Source organism: Balaenoptera ricei, chromosome 2 (assembly GCF_028023285.1).
Source record: "Balaenoptera ricei isolate mBalRic1 chromosome 2, mBalRic1.hap2, whole genome shotgun sequence".
Classification (NCBI taxonomy): Eukaryota; Metazoa; Chordata; class Mammalia; order Artiodactyla; family Balaenopteridae; genus Balaenoptera; species Balaenoptera ricei.
Genome location: NC_082640.1, coordinates 183,598,120 through 183,614,755, shown reverse-complemented (window position 1 = coordinate 183,614,755; position 16,636 = coordinate 183,598,120). Strand labels below are relative to the sequence as shown.

General features: G+C 54.9%; 1 protein-coding gene across 3 annotated transcripts in view; it reads right to left on the bottom strand.

Annotated features, from left to right (window-relative positions):
* Positions 1–5,316: 5,316 nt before the first annotated feature.
* Positions 5,317–16,636, bottom strand: part of WDR25 (WD repeat domain 25) — a 143,993-nt gene continuing 132,673 nt past the window's right edge. For all 3 annotated transcript variants that reach the window (XM_059914998.1, XM_059914997.1, XM_059914999.1), the window contains 3 exons: positions 9,039–9,209; positions 6,362–6,502; positions 5,317–5,783 (listed from right to left, as the gene is read on the bottom strand). In XM_059914998.1, coding sequence (XP_059770981.1) covers positions 5,562–5,783; positions 6,362–6,502; positions 9,039–9,209 — 534 coding nt within the window. In that variant the 3' untranslated portion in view covers positions 5,317–5,561. The remainder of the gene's footprint in view (positions 5,784–6,361; positions 6,503–9,038; positions 9,210–16,636) is intronic.

The following is a 16,636-nucleotide window of genomic DNA, read 5'->3' as shown; positions in this document are numbered from 1 at the left end:
ACAATGTTCCTTACAGACTTTGCTTCTGCCTCAAGATTCCTTAGGATTTCCTTTAGTTCGGCTCTGCTGGTGACAAACTCTCCTGGGGTTTTTTTTTCCTCTGAAGATGTCTTTGCTCCATTTCTGAAGGATATTCTCACTGGGGAGAATGTCAGCGGGGGTCTCTTTCCCTCAGTGCACAGAGATGTCCCCTGGCTTCCTGCTGGGGTGGGACTCGCCATCAGTCCCCCCCCCCCCAGGAGCTGTTCCTTTGGCGCTAATCTGTCTTTTTCTCTCCAGCTGCGTAAGATCTTCCCTTTGACTTTGGTTTTCTGCAGTTTCCCTGAGGTGTGTCTCACTGTGGATTTCTCCTTGTTGGGAATTCACAGGGAGTCTTGTATCTGTGGATTGGTGTATTTCATTGGTGTATCTGTGGATTGGTGTATTTCATTGGTGTGTCTGTGGATTGGTGTATTTCAGTAGTTGAAGAAAATCCTCAGCTACTTAAACTATTTCTCCACCCTTCCCTCCTCCTGGGACTGCCATCAGAACCTCTGTGTCCTCTACCTCTGTGTCCCTGCCTCCTTAAGACCCACACCTCAGTGTCACCGTGCTCAACCTGCATTCTTCCAGGTCACTAATTCTCCTCTGCTGCGTCCATTCAGCTGCCAAACACAGCCACCAAGTTTTTAGTTTTAGTTATTAATGTTTTCCATTTCTAGAAGTTCTGTCTGGTTATTCTACAAACCCACTGTGCCACTTTCTAATAGTTTCCTATTCCCTGGAGATATTTCCAAGCTTGTCTTTTGTTTCCTTAGAGCGGGCACAGCTGGCTCACTGTCTGGGTCTGACACGTCCATCAGGTGGGGTCTGTGTAGACCTGTTTATCTTGGTTCCTGCCCATGTCGCCTTGTTTCTTTGTGTGCCTGGTTTGAGCATGCTCATTGATGCCCTTGAGAAAGTACTTGTGAACGTTCTGCAAGGCCTAGGATGAAGGGCCCCTCCTCCAGGGGGCTTTACGTCTGCTTCTTCCAGGGGCTGGGCACTTCCCACTGGGAGGGGACCACCTCGGCCCAGGTGCACGCCTGAAGTTCTCCGGCCCACCCAGCTTCGTGTAGCTCCAGGGTGCCTGCACCTGACCTGCCCCTGCAGGCCCCGCTGCCCACCCCCAGGAGCAGATGCGCCCCAGGAAGCAGCCTCCGGGCGGGGGAGGGGCTGTGGAGAGCCTCGGCAGTCAGCTCCCCTGTCTGGGGCCCAGTTTCCCTGTGGGCAGGTGGGGAAGCAACCCTCACCGAACTGGGGGGCAAATGGGAGGGTGGAGGGGAAAACACATGGGCCCTGGCACCCAGCAGGCTCTCGCTCAGAGACGCTCCCAGAGGGGCCCTGGCTTCGTCAGCACCACGTGGGTTGTGAGACTGGACCACAGGGCTGGGAACCCCAAGGACTTTGCAGTCTGGGCCCAGAAGGCCAGGCCCCGACATGGTCACTTCAGAGTCTGAGTGCTCTTCCCCGCAGACGGCCAACAGGCCTCACAGAGCTGTCCTGCCATGGCCTCTGAAGCCAGCCACAGCTGGGGTGGGCTTCCCTCCTTCACCAAGCACCCCCCTCGCTCCACTCCGGTCCTGCCTCACTCCCAACAGGACCCTGGCTGTGCACCCACCGTCCACCGACCCTTCTGTCCATGTTTCTTCTCAACCCACAGCGGGCAGTGCAGGGCTGCGTGACCTTGGGCAAGTCCTGGGCCCTCTGGGCCAGGTTCCCCTTCTGGAGCCTGAGGACGCTGACTCGTGAGCTCCCCAGGGGCCCTCGAGACTGGTGGCTGTCCCACTGCATGGAGAGCCCCAGGCTGGGCCAGAGGTGGGTCCCCAGGGAGGGGAGGAGCACAGACTTCCCGGGCCTGTCCCTCTGCCCTCCGAGCATCGGTCTCCTCGGCGCGACGGTGGGGCTCACGGCCACCTCGCGGGGGCTGCAAGCGTCAGCCTCACTCAGCAAAGTCACGGCCGCGCTCAGCAGCAGACACAGCCACGCTGGCATCTCCACATGAAACCGTTCTCCCACGACGGCTTCAGATCTGTATTTCAGATTTATGGGTGAGGCGAAGGTAGGCACTCAGCCCCAGGAAGGTGGGTGGAGGGGAGAGCCCACACTCCTTTTTCATTCCTGCTCCATACTTTCTAAATTTAGCTCTCTTATTTTAAAATTGCAAATGGTGAACTCCTAGACACCTTGCAGAGGATCAGGAGTCTTGAATGCTCTTTGGAAGACAGCACTTGGAAAAAGAAACAGATAAAGGGTACGGAGAGCACCTGCCATTCTTCCCAGTAAAATAACCTAAGAAGGGGGTAGGGCTTGCAGGGCGCGTAGGTAAGAAATCAAATCCACAGGGGAGGGGTGCTAAGAAACAGCCGCAGTGGTGTCTGGGGATACCTGGATATCCCTGTCCCAGGAGGGTCAGAGCTTCGGCTGGTTCAAGGTGACCAGTGTGGTAAAGAAACGGCCTCCAAGGACAGAGATTTGGCTGGTGTTTGCCCCAAGAGAAGTCGAAAGCGTACCAGCCCACAAAAGCCCCGTGCAAGCAGGTGATGGGTCTGGGACCCGTGTTGTCCTGGCCCCAAATCCCACAGGGCTGCAGGTAGCCAGGGTGTGGACTCAGCACAGGGGAGGGGGCCGGGCAGCTCGGTGGGCAGGGAGGTCGTCCCCTGGCCACACCCCAGCGCCCACGCCAAAGCCACTTGAGTACAGTCTGTAACTGATGCTCATTAAACAAATGAGTGGTCATATTAACACATCACAGTGGGGAGAGCAGTCAGCAAACCACGTGATGAAATTCTCACTCAGAAGACACTCCACATCAAGGAAGGCAGAAAAACGCCCGCTTCAGGCTGGGCTAGAGAGCAGGATGTCTGGATCCCAGGATCTGGGGCTGGATGCAAGGTGGGGGCAGGAGAGGCGGGCGAGAGGCACCTGGGAAGGCCAGGCCCCCCTAGCCCCAGACGAGCACAGCCTCCCCTCCTGGCCTGTGTCTGGGTTCATTCACACGTTGTCAATCCATCCGACAAATGCCTGCCAAGGGACTGTTCAGACTGGACCTGGGGGGACACACCCTCATGACAATACTGTGGGGGTCCCATCACTCTCCCCTCCAGCTGCATAGTGGCAGCTATGCCTGGCCAGGGGCCCCTGGTCTGGGGCAGGCATGTGACACAAGCCAGCCAATCAGAGGCCTTCCCTGAGACTTGTCAACTGGGAGTAGCTCACTGGGGGCTTCTGCTGTGAGAGTGAGCCAGAGCTGGCCGGAGAGGGTCCCGCCAGACCAGGTCTGAGGATGAACCCAACTGCGCCCTCTGGCCTGAACTGGCTCAACTCCTGCACCAGTGGCTGGGCTGACACTGATGCTGATATTATCACTAATACTGATACTCCCACTGCTGGCTCCTGAGCGCCTGCTGCATACACGTCCTGCCGAGAGCTATCACACACAACCTCATGAATCCCCACAAGCTGGGTACTATGAGTTCTCATTTACAGCAGGGGACACTGAGGCAGCTCAGCACTGGCTGTGACCGCACAATAGCGAAAGGGGGTGACGGGGTTGAAGTCCACGGCCGTCTGATCCCAAAGCCCACATCCTGTGGGCAGGTCTTACCTGCAGTTATTCACAGAATGCCTCCCGCATGCAGGGGCCAGGGATGCAGCCGGGAGCAGGGCCCTGCGAGCCCGGGAAGTTTGCTCTGCACTGAGCACGCACGCTGGGAGGCAGCATCAGGGGGGGACGGGGCTCAGGGCGCCTGTTACACTCGGAGCCCTGAAGGAGCGGGGCGGGGGGTGCTGGGGGAAGAGGGGCCCAGCACAGGGGGCAGCGGGAGGCAGCTGTAACCTGGGAAGGCTTCACAGAGGAAGTGACCCCAAGGCGGGCTTCACAGGTCACAGAGCTCCCCACTCAGAGCAGGCGAAGCCACCTGGGGGCGTGAGGGGTGAGGCAGGAGTGTCCACTGCCTGCCCAGGCTCTGAGTGGATGCACACTGAGACTCCCCTCTGCTCAGGCTGGGGCAGCCCCCCGTGCGGGCCTCCACTTCCGCCAGGGCTGAGCGTGCGGTGCGGTTATCTTTCCCTCCACCAAAGAAGCCATTCTTGAGCCTTCCACCCTGAAGTGATTCCACCCTGAGCTTCCAGCGCACCCAGCCCAGGGGCACACAGGGTCCCTGGGACCCTGCATCCTGCCCAGGCCTGGGGAGTTCCCTTCCTTCACCCTCCGAGGGGCACGGTGTGAGGGACACCCGGGATCCCGTGCTCACACCCACCCACGCGCTTGGCTCTGGTCTCTCCGGCCCAGCTCGGGGACACAGCATGCACTCAACACCCACTGCAGGCCAGGCTTCGTGCTGACTGCAGGGGATGAGGACGAAGGACAGACAAGGAGTCGGCCCTCAGGATGAGTCCCGCCTCAGGGCCTTTGCACTGCCCCTCCCTCTGCTTGGGATGCCCTGCCTGTGGACCCCAAGATTCCCAAGGGCCCGGGGGTGAGTTAGACACACTGAAATAAACGTTTACCACCCCAGCAAGCCCCAGAGCCCCTCCCAATCTGCCCAGTCCCCCTCCCCAGACTGGAGCTCCCAGGGTGCTGACACCCACCACACACTTGACCTTCTTGGACCCTCACAGCAAGCCTGCAGGCTGGGGATTCTGACACCACTTTACAGAGGGGGGAACTGAGGCTCCGAGAGGAAATATGACTTGGTTTCAGCTACACTGACAGCAGAGCCGGGCCTGGAGCCCAGGTCTGGAGAGGCCAGGCTGGGCACCACCTGCTCCTGTGGCCTCTCCTCAGGTCCCCTGTGTTTTCTCACTGACCCCCTGCCGGGGACACCCTCCTCACAGGCTCATGGTCTGCCCCCTCCAGGGAGACTTCCAAGGCTTCAGGGATGCCCCTGTCCTGAGACGTGCACCTTTGGTCCCCACCCTCACCCATCGGTGGATCTTTGGGCTCCTGGGACTTCGGGCTCCTCAAGGGCCCTTTGCTTCTCCACATTGCTCCCTCCCCCGGGGCAGACGCACTCCCGTGGGCAGCGCGCACAGCTGACAGGCAGTGGGCAAGGAGGAGCGCAGATGGCCCGGGGCTCGGGCAAACCCGGGGACCCCGCTGGCCACGCTTCGGGGGAGGGAGAGGGCGGCCCACGCCTGAGCAGGCCCTGTGAGACTGGGGGGCGGGCAGACCTGGACCCAGAGCCCCCGGGGGCTGCCCCCCCTCCAGCTCCCACCCCAGGTTTTGTCTCCAAGCTCCAGCAGGCCTCCGAGTGGGGAGCCGATACATATTTGTCGCTGAAATAACCTAAGAAATAGCAAAACACTCACGTTTATTGAGTATCACCAGCAGCGTGCCAGGTGCTTTTGCTAATGTAGCCCTCGGAACCCCGAGACACAGGGATTTTGTCCCCATTTTACAGATGAGGACACTGAGGCTCAGAGGGCGGAGAAGGCGGCGTCCACCCGAGCCCGACCCCGAAGCCAGCCTCAGGTCCTCGTCATCACACACACCGACCACCCACCCCGGCCGGTGTCTGGAAGGTTCCACGCTGGGAGGCTCAGTGCCAGATCTTAACGTCGCCCTCCCAGGAGCAGGTGGCGAGGACGGAGGGCAGCACGGGGTGGAAGGTGGTGCCCACACAGGCCTGCGTGTGCCCGTGCAGCGTGCGGGCGCGGCTGGCGGTGCGGAAGCTGTACACCAGGACCCGGCCGTCGGCACTGCCCGTCAGCAGCAGGTCACCGTCTGGAGAGCACTCGCAGCCCACCGAGTAGCCTTCCACCTGCAGAGGGTGACCCGGGGTGAGCAGGCCACGCGGCACAGGGCGCACGGCCTCCCTGCCCCTCCCGCAGGGGAGCGCGCTGGGGCCCAGAGCCGGCCAGGAGCAGGGCTGGGCCTCACACCCAGCGGCCGAGCTCCTGCCGTGAGCCCGGGGCCCCGGCACGTGCCTGTGTCACAAGGCTGGTTCAGTGTAATCCAGGGAGCCCAGCTCTAGCCCAGCTGATGGCGTCTGGCCTCAGCGCCAGGCGCTGGGGCCCCACTGGCTCTGCCCCGTGAGGCAGCCCTCAGCAGGGAAAGGGGGCAGTTGGAGAAACAGCCCCACCCCCGTTCCGTCCTGCGCCCCTCCCCAAGCCCCGTGACCTGTCCCCGTGAGCCGACAGACAGATCAAGGAAACCGTCCCTGGCCAGCAGCTGGGGCCCGGGGCCTAGAGTGGACACCAGGCCACGTGGCATGGGGTCACCTGGGAAACAGGAAACACACATTGCCTGGACAGAGGGTCCATGCCCTCAGGGGCCGCAAGCCCCTTGCTGGCGTTGTCAGTGGGACAACCTTCCACCTGGGGGACAGGGCCGAGGTACCTTGTGCCCCTCGTAGCGCCGTCGTCTGCTCATCCGGTAGGGCCACACGGCGGAGAAGAGGGCCAGGTAGTTGCCGTTGGTCTGCGCCAGGAACACAGGCTCCCTCGGGTGCAAGGTGAGGCTGGGGCAGGTGTACCTCTCCTGAGAAAGAGCAGGGCCACAGAGAGGGTGGAGGGGGCTCCCACCTGGGCTTCTGCCTCTGACGGACTCACGCCCCAAACTCTGCCCGTGGGACCTCGGGCCCTCTGCCCAGACCTTGACTTAGGGGTCTGTGTGAATTTCCTGCTGCTGCTGTAACAAAATGCCTCCAATTTCATGGCTTAAAGCAACACACATTTATTATCTTACAGTTCTGGAGGTCAGAAGTCCAAAATGGTCTCTCTGGGCTAACTAAACTCAAGATGCCAGCAGGGCTTTGTTCCCTCCGGAGTCTTTAGGGGGGAATCTGCTCCCTTGTCCTTTCTGGCTTCTAGGGGCCCCCTGCACTCCTTGGCTCATGGCCTTTGGAGTAGACTGAAAAATGTCCCACCAAATACTTCCATGTCCTAATTCCTGGGACCTGTGAATGTCACCTTATATGTCCAAAAAAAAAAAAAAAAAAAAAGGCCGTGGGAACTTGCAGATATAATTAACTTAAGGATCTTGAGATGAGGAGATTATCGTGTATTACTGCCCTAAATGCAATCACATGAACCCTTATAAAAGGGAAGCAGAGGAGATCAGACACACAGAGGAGGCGATGTGAAGACGGAGCAGAGGGAGACCTGAAGATGTTGGCATGGAGACCGGAGTGATGCAGCCACGAGCCGAGTATCACCAGCGGCCACCAGAAGCTGGAAGAAGCAAGGGACAGATGCTCCCCCGAGCCTCCAAGGGGAGCGGGCCCTGACAACATCTTGATTTCAGCCCCGTGATACTTTTTACAAACTTCTGGCCTCCGTCACTGAAAGAATACACTTCTATTGATTTAAGCCACCAGGTTTATGGTAATTTGTAATTTATTACACAGCGACAGAAAACGAATCCGCACGCCCACCTCCCCACCTCCACAGTGAGCCATTGAGGGTCCCCAGCCCAGCCCAGGGTCCCGCGCAGCCAGAACGCATAGTAAGTGAGAAGGTGACTGGCCAAGCGGGGAGGTAAACGCCTGCACAAGGGGTTCCAAACAGGAGGGGAAATCTCACTGTTTAACAGGCTCGGTCACACAGAAACACCCCTAAAAGCTCCCTTCTCCATTGTACCTGTTCCGTGTTCTAAGTGATGTCCTGAAGCCACAGCCTCTAAATGAGGCTAAATTCAGAGGGTGACGTCAGGAGCAGTTGGAACCGTGGCTGCAGACTAATGTGCTGTCAGAGGCACATGGTAACCTGATAATGAGCTCCCGGTGTGACGCTACCAGGCAGAGTGCCTGCTCGCCTGCACAGAAGGTGAGGAGGTGTGACCCTAGGAGGGCTGGTGCCTCAGGCACACAGCACTTTCTCTGCCTCACTTGCTTCCCTGGTCTCTGCAGCGCCGTCAGAGGCAGGACGCCCCGCTGGCTAGACATGTCCCGCCGGGCCCTCCCAGGGCTCATCTTTCTCAGCGGGTTGCACTAGAACCCTGAAGTGACGGTCTAGAGGCAGGTTGGCTCAGGGTCACTTAGAATCCTCTAAGAACAAGGGAAAAAGCAGGGAGAGGAAGATGGTGTATATATACACCTGACATATATTTTTAAATTCAGGGTGGCAGCACCAAAGAGATTAGCCATAGCTAATTTGAAATCTTAAAAGACGATGGTGGGTGGTGATAGTGATGTTGGTGATGGCGGTGATGATAATGATGGTGATGATTGAGGATGGTGGTGATGATGAGGATGATGGTGGTGATGGTGTTGGAGATGGTGATGGTGGTGATGGTAGTGATGATGATGATAGTGGTGATGGTAATAGAGGTGATGGTGATGATGATGGCGGTGATGGTGGTAATATAGTGGTGATGGTGATGGTGATGGATATGGTAATAGAGGTGCTGGTGATGATAGGTAGTGCATTTTATGGAGAACTCCCTGTGCCTGGCACTGTGCTAGATTCTTTATAAGTATTTATGTCTTTTAATTCTCAAAGCCATTCTATGAGGCAAGAAACATTCTCACCCTCAGTTTACGAAGAGAAAAATGAGAATCAAAGAGGGTAAGTAATGGGCCCAGGCCCTCTGCTTGTAAGTGGTGAATGCAGGATTTTAATGCAGGTGGTCTACCTTTGGGGTCCCTGCTTGAACCCTTGAGTCACAGCCCCTGCCAAAACCACTGAGCAAGGGCAAGGCGGAACCCTGCAGGCTGGCTGGGGTGGCGGAGGGAGGGTAGGGGTGTCTCGGGTGTGCATCCACGTTCCCGTGGATCTGGACCGGGCCGCCCCTCCACACCCTTACCCCGGGGCCAGGCTGTGCTGGGCGGAGGACGAGTGAGAGGAAGTCACTCCGTTAGGGAGTCACTCCGATCTGGGAGCCAGTGGAAGGTTCTCTGGGCAGGCCTGGACCTGCATTTTGCCTTCCCCGACCCTACAGATTTCAGGCAGCCCATCTGTCTCCAAAGGTCCTGTCTGCTGAACCATCTCCTTAGAAGTGACCTGGGACCCCAGACAGCCCGGGACTACACAGATGCACCCTGAAACTGAAAGCAATGCCAAACAGGGTTTCTCACGTGGAAAATCTGGTTGGAGATTTTGGCGGAGCTCCGGAAATCCCAGGCAATAATGGTGCGGTCGGCAGAGTCTCGGCTCGAAGCATCTGTGCTGCTCAGAAACTCGGAGCCTTCCCGGAGGAAGAGGATGTCCAAGGTCTGCTGGATGGTGGCCTTGTAGCTTCTCACCACCTGCAAGAGCGGGCGCCCGTCATGCCGGTGGGCCCCAGGGGTACAGGGAGGGTGCCCACACACGGGGACAAGGAGGGCCACTGAGTGCCCTGAGGGCTGGAGAGTTTCGAGAGGCTGGTGCTGGAAAACGCGCCCCCAGGCTGAGGAGCCCAAGCGTGGAGGTGGGGCGGCTGCGGGGTGACCTCAGGACCTGCCCCGTGATACCTCCACAGCCTTGCCTCCCCCCACGGACAGTCCTCCGCGTCCCACGCCCTCCCCACACCCACCGGCGCATGGGCCCAGGGAGGCATGAAGATCTCCCCAGTCAGACTGGTCCCCTGGAGAGCAGCGGGGGCCCAACGAAGGAGAGCTTAGGGAAGGGCCCACGCCTAGCCAAGGGCACCTAAGGGCACCAGTGACGCCCATCAATACCAGGGCCATACTCTGTGCGAGGGCCTTGCTTCTGAAGAGGTCACGTAATTCACAGCTTTCAAAGCCTCAGCCTAACGTCCCTGGAGTGGTAAGTGCATCGTGGGAGCCAGTGTCCTCGAGCCCATGGAGCCAGAACCGCAGCATGTAAGTTAGCTTTAAAGACACTCTTTCTTTCTTACGTCATCACCAACATTCCACAGCCTCCCGTCTCTAAACTAACGCAATTAAGCGTCAAGCTGTTGTTCCGCTTTCTTCAGGGCATTTTCTCACATGAACCTTTCAGCCTACAGCAACTGGGCTGGGCAGGGGCGGGGTGGGGGTCCCAGCACCCGGACTAACACGTACCTCCATGCAGTAAACTCCTGCGCAACACAACTTTAAATTGCAATAGTGATCACCTGGCCGCGGGCACAGTGCCTCGGGCCCGCCTGCTGGGCCTGGCGGCCTGTTTACCAGCTCCCAGGGCGCCACCATGTGGCCACAGCATAAACACAGCTCTCCGGCACCTCGGCAGCCGGCCGTGAAACGAGCTGTCTTCATACTTATTTAAAAACTGGAGTTTAGGGGCTTCCCTGGTGGTGCAGTGGTTAAGAATCCGCCTGCCAAGGCAGCGGACACGGGTTCGAGCCCTGGTCCCGGAAGATCGCATGTGCCGCAGAGCAACTAAGCCCGTGCGCCACAACTACTGAAGCCTGTGCGCCTAGAGCCCGTGCTCTGCAGCAAGAGAAGCCACCGCAGTGAGAAGCCTGCGCACCACAAGGAAGAGTAGCCCCCGCTCACCGCAACTAGAGAAAGCCCGCACGCAGCAACAAAGACCCAATGCAGCCAAAAAAAATAAATAAATATAATTTAAAATAGTAAATAAATACAAAATAAATAAAAAACTGGAGATTACAAACTTTCAAATGTTTCAGACCTAGATTTTCTATCATCCTCTTTCTAATATACATAAGTCAAATTCACATTAAATGCAGCACTCCATAATTCCAATTTAGACAGAGGGGTATTTTGAGACCCATTCTCCAGATGCGGAACACTGAGGCTCAGAGAGATACAGGGATTTGCTCCAGGGCACAGGGCCAGGGTGTGGTGCTTCTCTGGGGCCCACATCCCCGTCTCCTGCTGGCCAAGTCCTGCCTCAGTAAACGCTGGGACAAATTCCTGGGGGAGGGTGGGGAACAAACGATTACCTTCTCTGAGCCTCTTCAGAAGCAGCCCTCAGCTAGGGCGATTTCAGGGTGGGCCCCCTGGAGCCTGAGGAATAGTCCAGGGGTAGAAAAGTGAGGGCAGCCCTGCAGGCCTCTGAACACTGGCCAGCCTGTGTAGCTGCTCCCCAGGCAGCGTGGAACTGCCCACCTCCCTCCCTCCCTTCCTCTCCCACTCTGTGCACCAGGATCCCACATGCCCGCTTTGCCCTCCCAGATAGCCATGAGTCTCCTGGAGTGTGGACTGGAAGGAAAGCTCCAGAGCTGTGCTGCTGGCAGATGCTCTGGCCTGCCCAGTCTGGAGCTGGGGCAGCGGTCTAGAGCCTGGGAGGGGACGTGGACCACCAGAGTCCCCAACATGTGCTCTGATAAGTGCACAACATTCCAACTCAAAGAACAGCGCTGTCCCAAGGCAGGGTTTGGAATCTGCTCTGGTGGGAAGAGAAGGGAGGGGAGGGAGCAAGGCCCGTCATCATGGCTCCAGATCCATCCCCTCCTCCCATCCCCAGCGCCACGGCCACCTCTGACTTAAACCACTCTCCCCACCAGCCACCCCAGGCCTCCATCTGCCAAGGCCATATGGGGCCTGAAGGCCTTCCTGCCGCCTTTCCCGAAGCCCTCCCCATCACCACAGGCCAAGCGAGGAGCAGGGAATCAAGGATGGCAGGGGCAGCAAGTGCCAGGAGAGGAATAAGTCCGGCCCAACTCACATCCGTAGATGTGGCCTGTGCACTGAGGAGCGTCTCCTCCCGGGCGGTGGGGACACAGCCCCAAGAGCCCATAGGGAATGGCTGCCGATGGGCAGGACCGTGACATCCGTGGGCACCTGAGCCCCTCTCCAGCGGCGGCACCTGGATCCCCACACGCACTTGGGAAACACACTGACCCAGGAAAGCCTGGAGGAAGAGGAGGGCCCATTGAGTTCCAGCCACTGGCCGGGGGTTTCACAGAAATCATCTCCTGATGGCAGCAGGAGGAAGCTGCCCCCAGAGGGCGGTGTCAAGGCCCAGAGAAGCGATGTGCCATGGGTCCTCGGCCTGTCCCCGGCAGAACTACCCACGTGCCCACCAACACACCACCTGCCTTTTCCAGGAGAACGAAAACCCTTGTTCTGTACACTTCCTGAGAATGGATGGAAATGGCCCAATTCATTAGGGCGTCGTAAAATCGAATGGCCGGGAAACAAGCCGTGTTACGGGCGATCCCTGCCAATAACGCTGCTGTAAGTGGAAGGCTGACCTTTGAAGTGATTGCCGCTGAACATGATTTACTTGCCTTCACAACTGCTACTGCCCCGGGAAAGAGCAGAGGAGCCATTTGTGTGTCTAGCTGGTGGGTTTTATGGCAACCTTAATTACACCGACAGCTGGTACGTCCCATCCCAGGGGCGTGGGACAGCGCTACACGGGCTTAACTAGCTGGATCCAGAGGGAACCTCACTCAGACTCTTCTGGCAACCAGGGCCTCTGTCGGCAGACAGTTGTAGACACTTGGCCAAAAGTCTATGGCTTTGGGAAAAATGGAAGACGTGATCAAGACACGTTCAGGTGTGATGAAAATCACTGAATATCCTTAAAATCTTGTCTGCTTGGCCCACCAAACAGACCTGGGTAACTCTGGGCTGCTCTGGATTCATCCGAAGGCTCACCTATCCCTTCCCGGGGCCGTGCCACTTCCGAGGTGCGCAGGGTTGGGGGGCAGGCTCCGGTCCTGGCCCGCTGCCGACTCACCGTGTGCCTGGGGCATCCCTGCCCGCTCCGCGGCTGGTTTTGAGTCATCACCACCAGGGGCCTGGACCGGACAACAAGCCAGCCTCTCGCGTCTATGCGCTGCTGGACCCCAGAAAGAGGGAGGGCTGGGGGCCCCAGCGCCCCCTCCCCTCCACCCCGGCCAGTCCTCTGCACCCAAGCCTGGAGGGAAAGTGAGGGAGACACTGCTCTGGGCCCCCTAGGATGGCCGAGGCCACCTGCCCGCCCCACAGGACTGTGAGTTCCCGGGGACAGACGCCTGTCACATCTCTGGGGCACCCTTGGCCAGGACGGGGTCTGCACACTGCAGGCATCAGTAAGTTGTGCTGAATTAAGGGCTGGATCAGTGAATGAGCAGATAAACAAATGGACGGACGAACGAAAGGACAACTTGAAAGGTCTCTGGCTGCCAGTAACAGGCGGGCCCTTGGGGCTGAGGCAATGCACGTGGACCTGCTGCCACCGGCTCCAGCAGGCGCCCTGGGAGACGATGTTGATTCACAGGCCCTCCGTGGCCCTCGGCGTGGAGACAAGGACCTCCAAGACCGTGGAGCAGGGAGGGGAGGGAAGGGCTCAGTGCATGCATGCCACCGCCAGACATCCGGAGGCGGGAGGGCCAAGCTCTCAGGCGGACACCCGGGTATCTGAGCCTGATGGCCTATCACTGGCTGCGCACCGCTGGGCAGGCAGCTCACCTCTCAGCGCTTCAGTCTCCACACCTATAAGGTGGGGCTGATAGCAGGACCTACAGCTTGGGCGTGAAGGACGGTGACAGGCCTGGCCAAGCGGCCAACACACAGCAGATGCTCATAAACCTCTTCCCAGGCCGGCCAGAGCTAGTCCCTGGGATGGAGCTGGGAGTCCTTGGGCAAGTCCCTTCTCCCCAAATTTCAATTCCTTCCCCTTGAATATATTGGTCTCTTCAGATTCTAAGATGCGAGGAGTCTCTGCACAATGGCAAACTGGAGAGGTGAGTAAAGAGCCCCTTTCTACGGTTTAAAATCACACGAGTAAAAGTAGCCAATCACATGGGATAGTGTACACCAAAAGTGCTCTGTGGATAATTTTTTTTTTAAAACAGAAATTTATATTTAAAAAAAAGGAAACTATACAAATATGAAAAGAGACTATGATTGAATTTTTCTACAGTCTGAGAGTAGGGGAAACTTCCCTGGTTATCACTCCAAGGCCAGAGCAATAAGAGAAAAGATGCATAAATCTGGCTACATGAAAATAATAGTAGTAGTAATAATAATAATAAACATTATTGCACAGCATAAAAAACAGGTAAATAATTAAGAAAAATAGAAAAGACAAATGGGAGAGATATTTGCAACTTATATTAGAGGCAAAGGTCACTGTCCCTAATACACAGACAGTGTCTAAAAATCGATGAAAAAGACCAAGAGCTCTGCAGAAAAATGGGCAAGAGAAGTGAACAGAGAGTTCATATGAGAGGGCATGTAACCGGTACTTCAGTCTTGCTCATAAGAAACGAAATTTTAAATTACATGGAGATATCATTTCTTACTTATCAGATTAGAAAAGCCAGAAGTTTGACAACACACTCCGTTAGGTGGCTGTTGGGCATTACTTACTTTGCACACTGCTGACAGAAATGCAAAATGGTACAGAGCCTATGGAGAGAATTCGGGTGACACCAAGCAAAACAGCATGTGCCTTGTTACTCGGCAATATACATAACCCAGCAACCCGACTTGTAGGAACTGATCCCAAAGTTACAGCAGCAAACACCAGAAAACATAAGCACAAGGCCGCTGAAAGCAGCACTACTTGTAAAATTAAAAAAGCAGAAATAACCCAAATGTACAAGAAGGGACCAGTTAAACAGACATCAGTCCAGACACACTCTGGAATACCATGTGTGCTGCTGTAAAGAGGGAGGCCCATCTCCCCGCCTGCTGTGGGCTGGCTTCCAGGAGGCACTGCTCAGTGCAAAAGCAAGGTGGAGAGAAAAAGGGCGTACAGTAAATACGAGAGGTTTGTGTTTGCTTCCATAAAAACAGTAGAAAGATAAACCAGAAACTAAATAAATAAATCAGTCAGACTGCTTCTAGAGGGGAGAGGACAGAATGAGGGAGACAGGGCTAGAGGCAGAAAGTAGAGGATTTCTATAGAGGGGCAGATAGTAAATATTTTAGGGTTTGGAAGCTACATTTAGTCACTGTTGCATACTCTTCTGTGTGTGTGTGTGTGCGTGTGTGTTACAGCCATTTAAAAATGTCAAAACCATTCTTAACTCAAGGACCATACAAAAACAGGTCGTGCCAGATTGGGCCCATGGGTTGTAGTTTTCCAATCCCTTCTCCAGAACCATGTACGTATTTTATAAAATTATACAACAAAATTAACTTAAAAAGCAGGCTCTAAAATGTGAAAGCAAAATTAAGCAAATGAAACTAAACATGTATTGAGTTGGTAGCTTAATCACACAAATGGGATTTATTTTAAGAGACAGTAAAGCATAGTAGTTTAAGGCAGATCCTCAGTTGAATATACATTATGAAGAGAAAACCAGTAATCTGATGGTAAACCCTAATTGGATATACCTTGTGGACAAAAATAACTGTGAGAAATCTTCAGTTGTTTTCAGTCATTACATTGCTAGTGTCCACATATACCCAAAAAATTGTGGTAAGGAAGACAGAAATAAAATTTTTTCAGTTTAAAAGAGATCAAAAACATATAAAAACAAAGAAGCTAAAGAAAAATTCTGTAATGCTAAATTTGAATTGGACAAGTCAGCATAAACAATGATATATTTTTTTCTTAACAAGAAAAACATTTCTTAGCTCTGTCCACAGAAGAAGTCTAGAAACAATGACCAACTGCAACACTCAGATTCTGGTCTCTAAACCCAACTAAACCCACAAGTGACACAGATGACAGAGCAAGGCATTACAATGGTCATTACAACTATACATAACATATGTTTAAGAAGGTAGAGGGAAGACTGACCAAGGTTAGTAGAGACATGGAGGATGTATGAGCCCCTCATAGAACTTCTAGAGATGAAATGCACAATGTTTGAGGAAAAGATATATTAGATGGGATTAACATCAGATGAGCCACTGCAAAAGAGAACATTACTGAACTAGAAGACATAGCAATTGAAAATTTCAAAACATACTGGAGAGAAAAAAGACTGAATTTTAAAATGAACAAAATCTAGTTTTAAACCAAAATGGAGTAAACCCACTATGGTCTCTCACTCTCTTTCATAAATTACAACTAAAAACTCTGGACGAAATTCAAGAAGCAACTACCTGAAGATTTTGAAAAGTAAATAACGCTGATAGGTTGAAGAGGGAAGTCAAAATTTGAAGAAAGACCCATATGACAGGTAAGGTTCTAGTTTTTTGCTTGTTTGTTTTAGTTTTTACTTTTGGGGTTTGGGGGAGTTTTTTTGTCTTTTAACTCCTGATGTTGACCCACAGACAGACTGAATCAAGGAATTACATCGTAGACATGGACAGCAAAAATTCTGAAATAAATCCATCATCCTGGCCAGAGCAACAAGAAAATGGGTCCTTGTAAGCCAGAGAGTATCGGGTGAAATCTTTTAAATATCTCCTTGCTCTCCTAGCCCTGCCCTGACGCCAATCCCAACAGCTCTGGCCGTGCTGCACAAATACCTAAAAACCAGAAGGGAAAAAAACCTGAACAGAAGAACTGGGAAAAGGGAGGGAAATTCATGTTATTTTTTCCTCTATTTTCTCTGGCCAATTTGCTTTGAAAGGGATCCCGGTTATGGACACTGTGTGACAAGGGAGAAGGCTAACATTCTGAAAGAACTCCATTGCTCTGGGCAGAAGAAGCAGGAAAGGAGGCCCAGGGAGCCGGGCAGCGTGGGAGAAATTCCGAAGAGGAGATAGCTGAGAAGGGAATCCTCTACTTCTGTATACGAACTGACACACATCCCAGGACAATCCCTAAGCTACACGTGCATGGAACATGGCCAAAGGGGCACAGCTAAAGCTTTGAGAAGTGGAGTACCATATAACCGCTGCCCCCGTCTGAAAGCAACCCTTTAGTGGCTCCG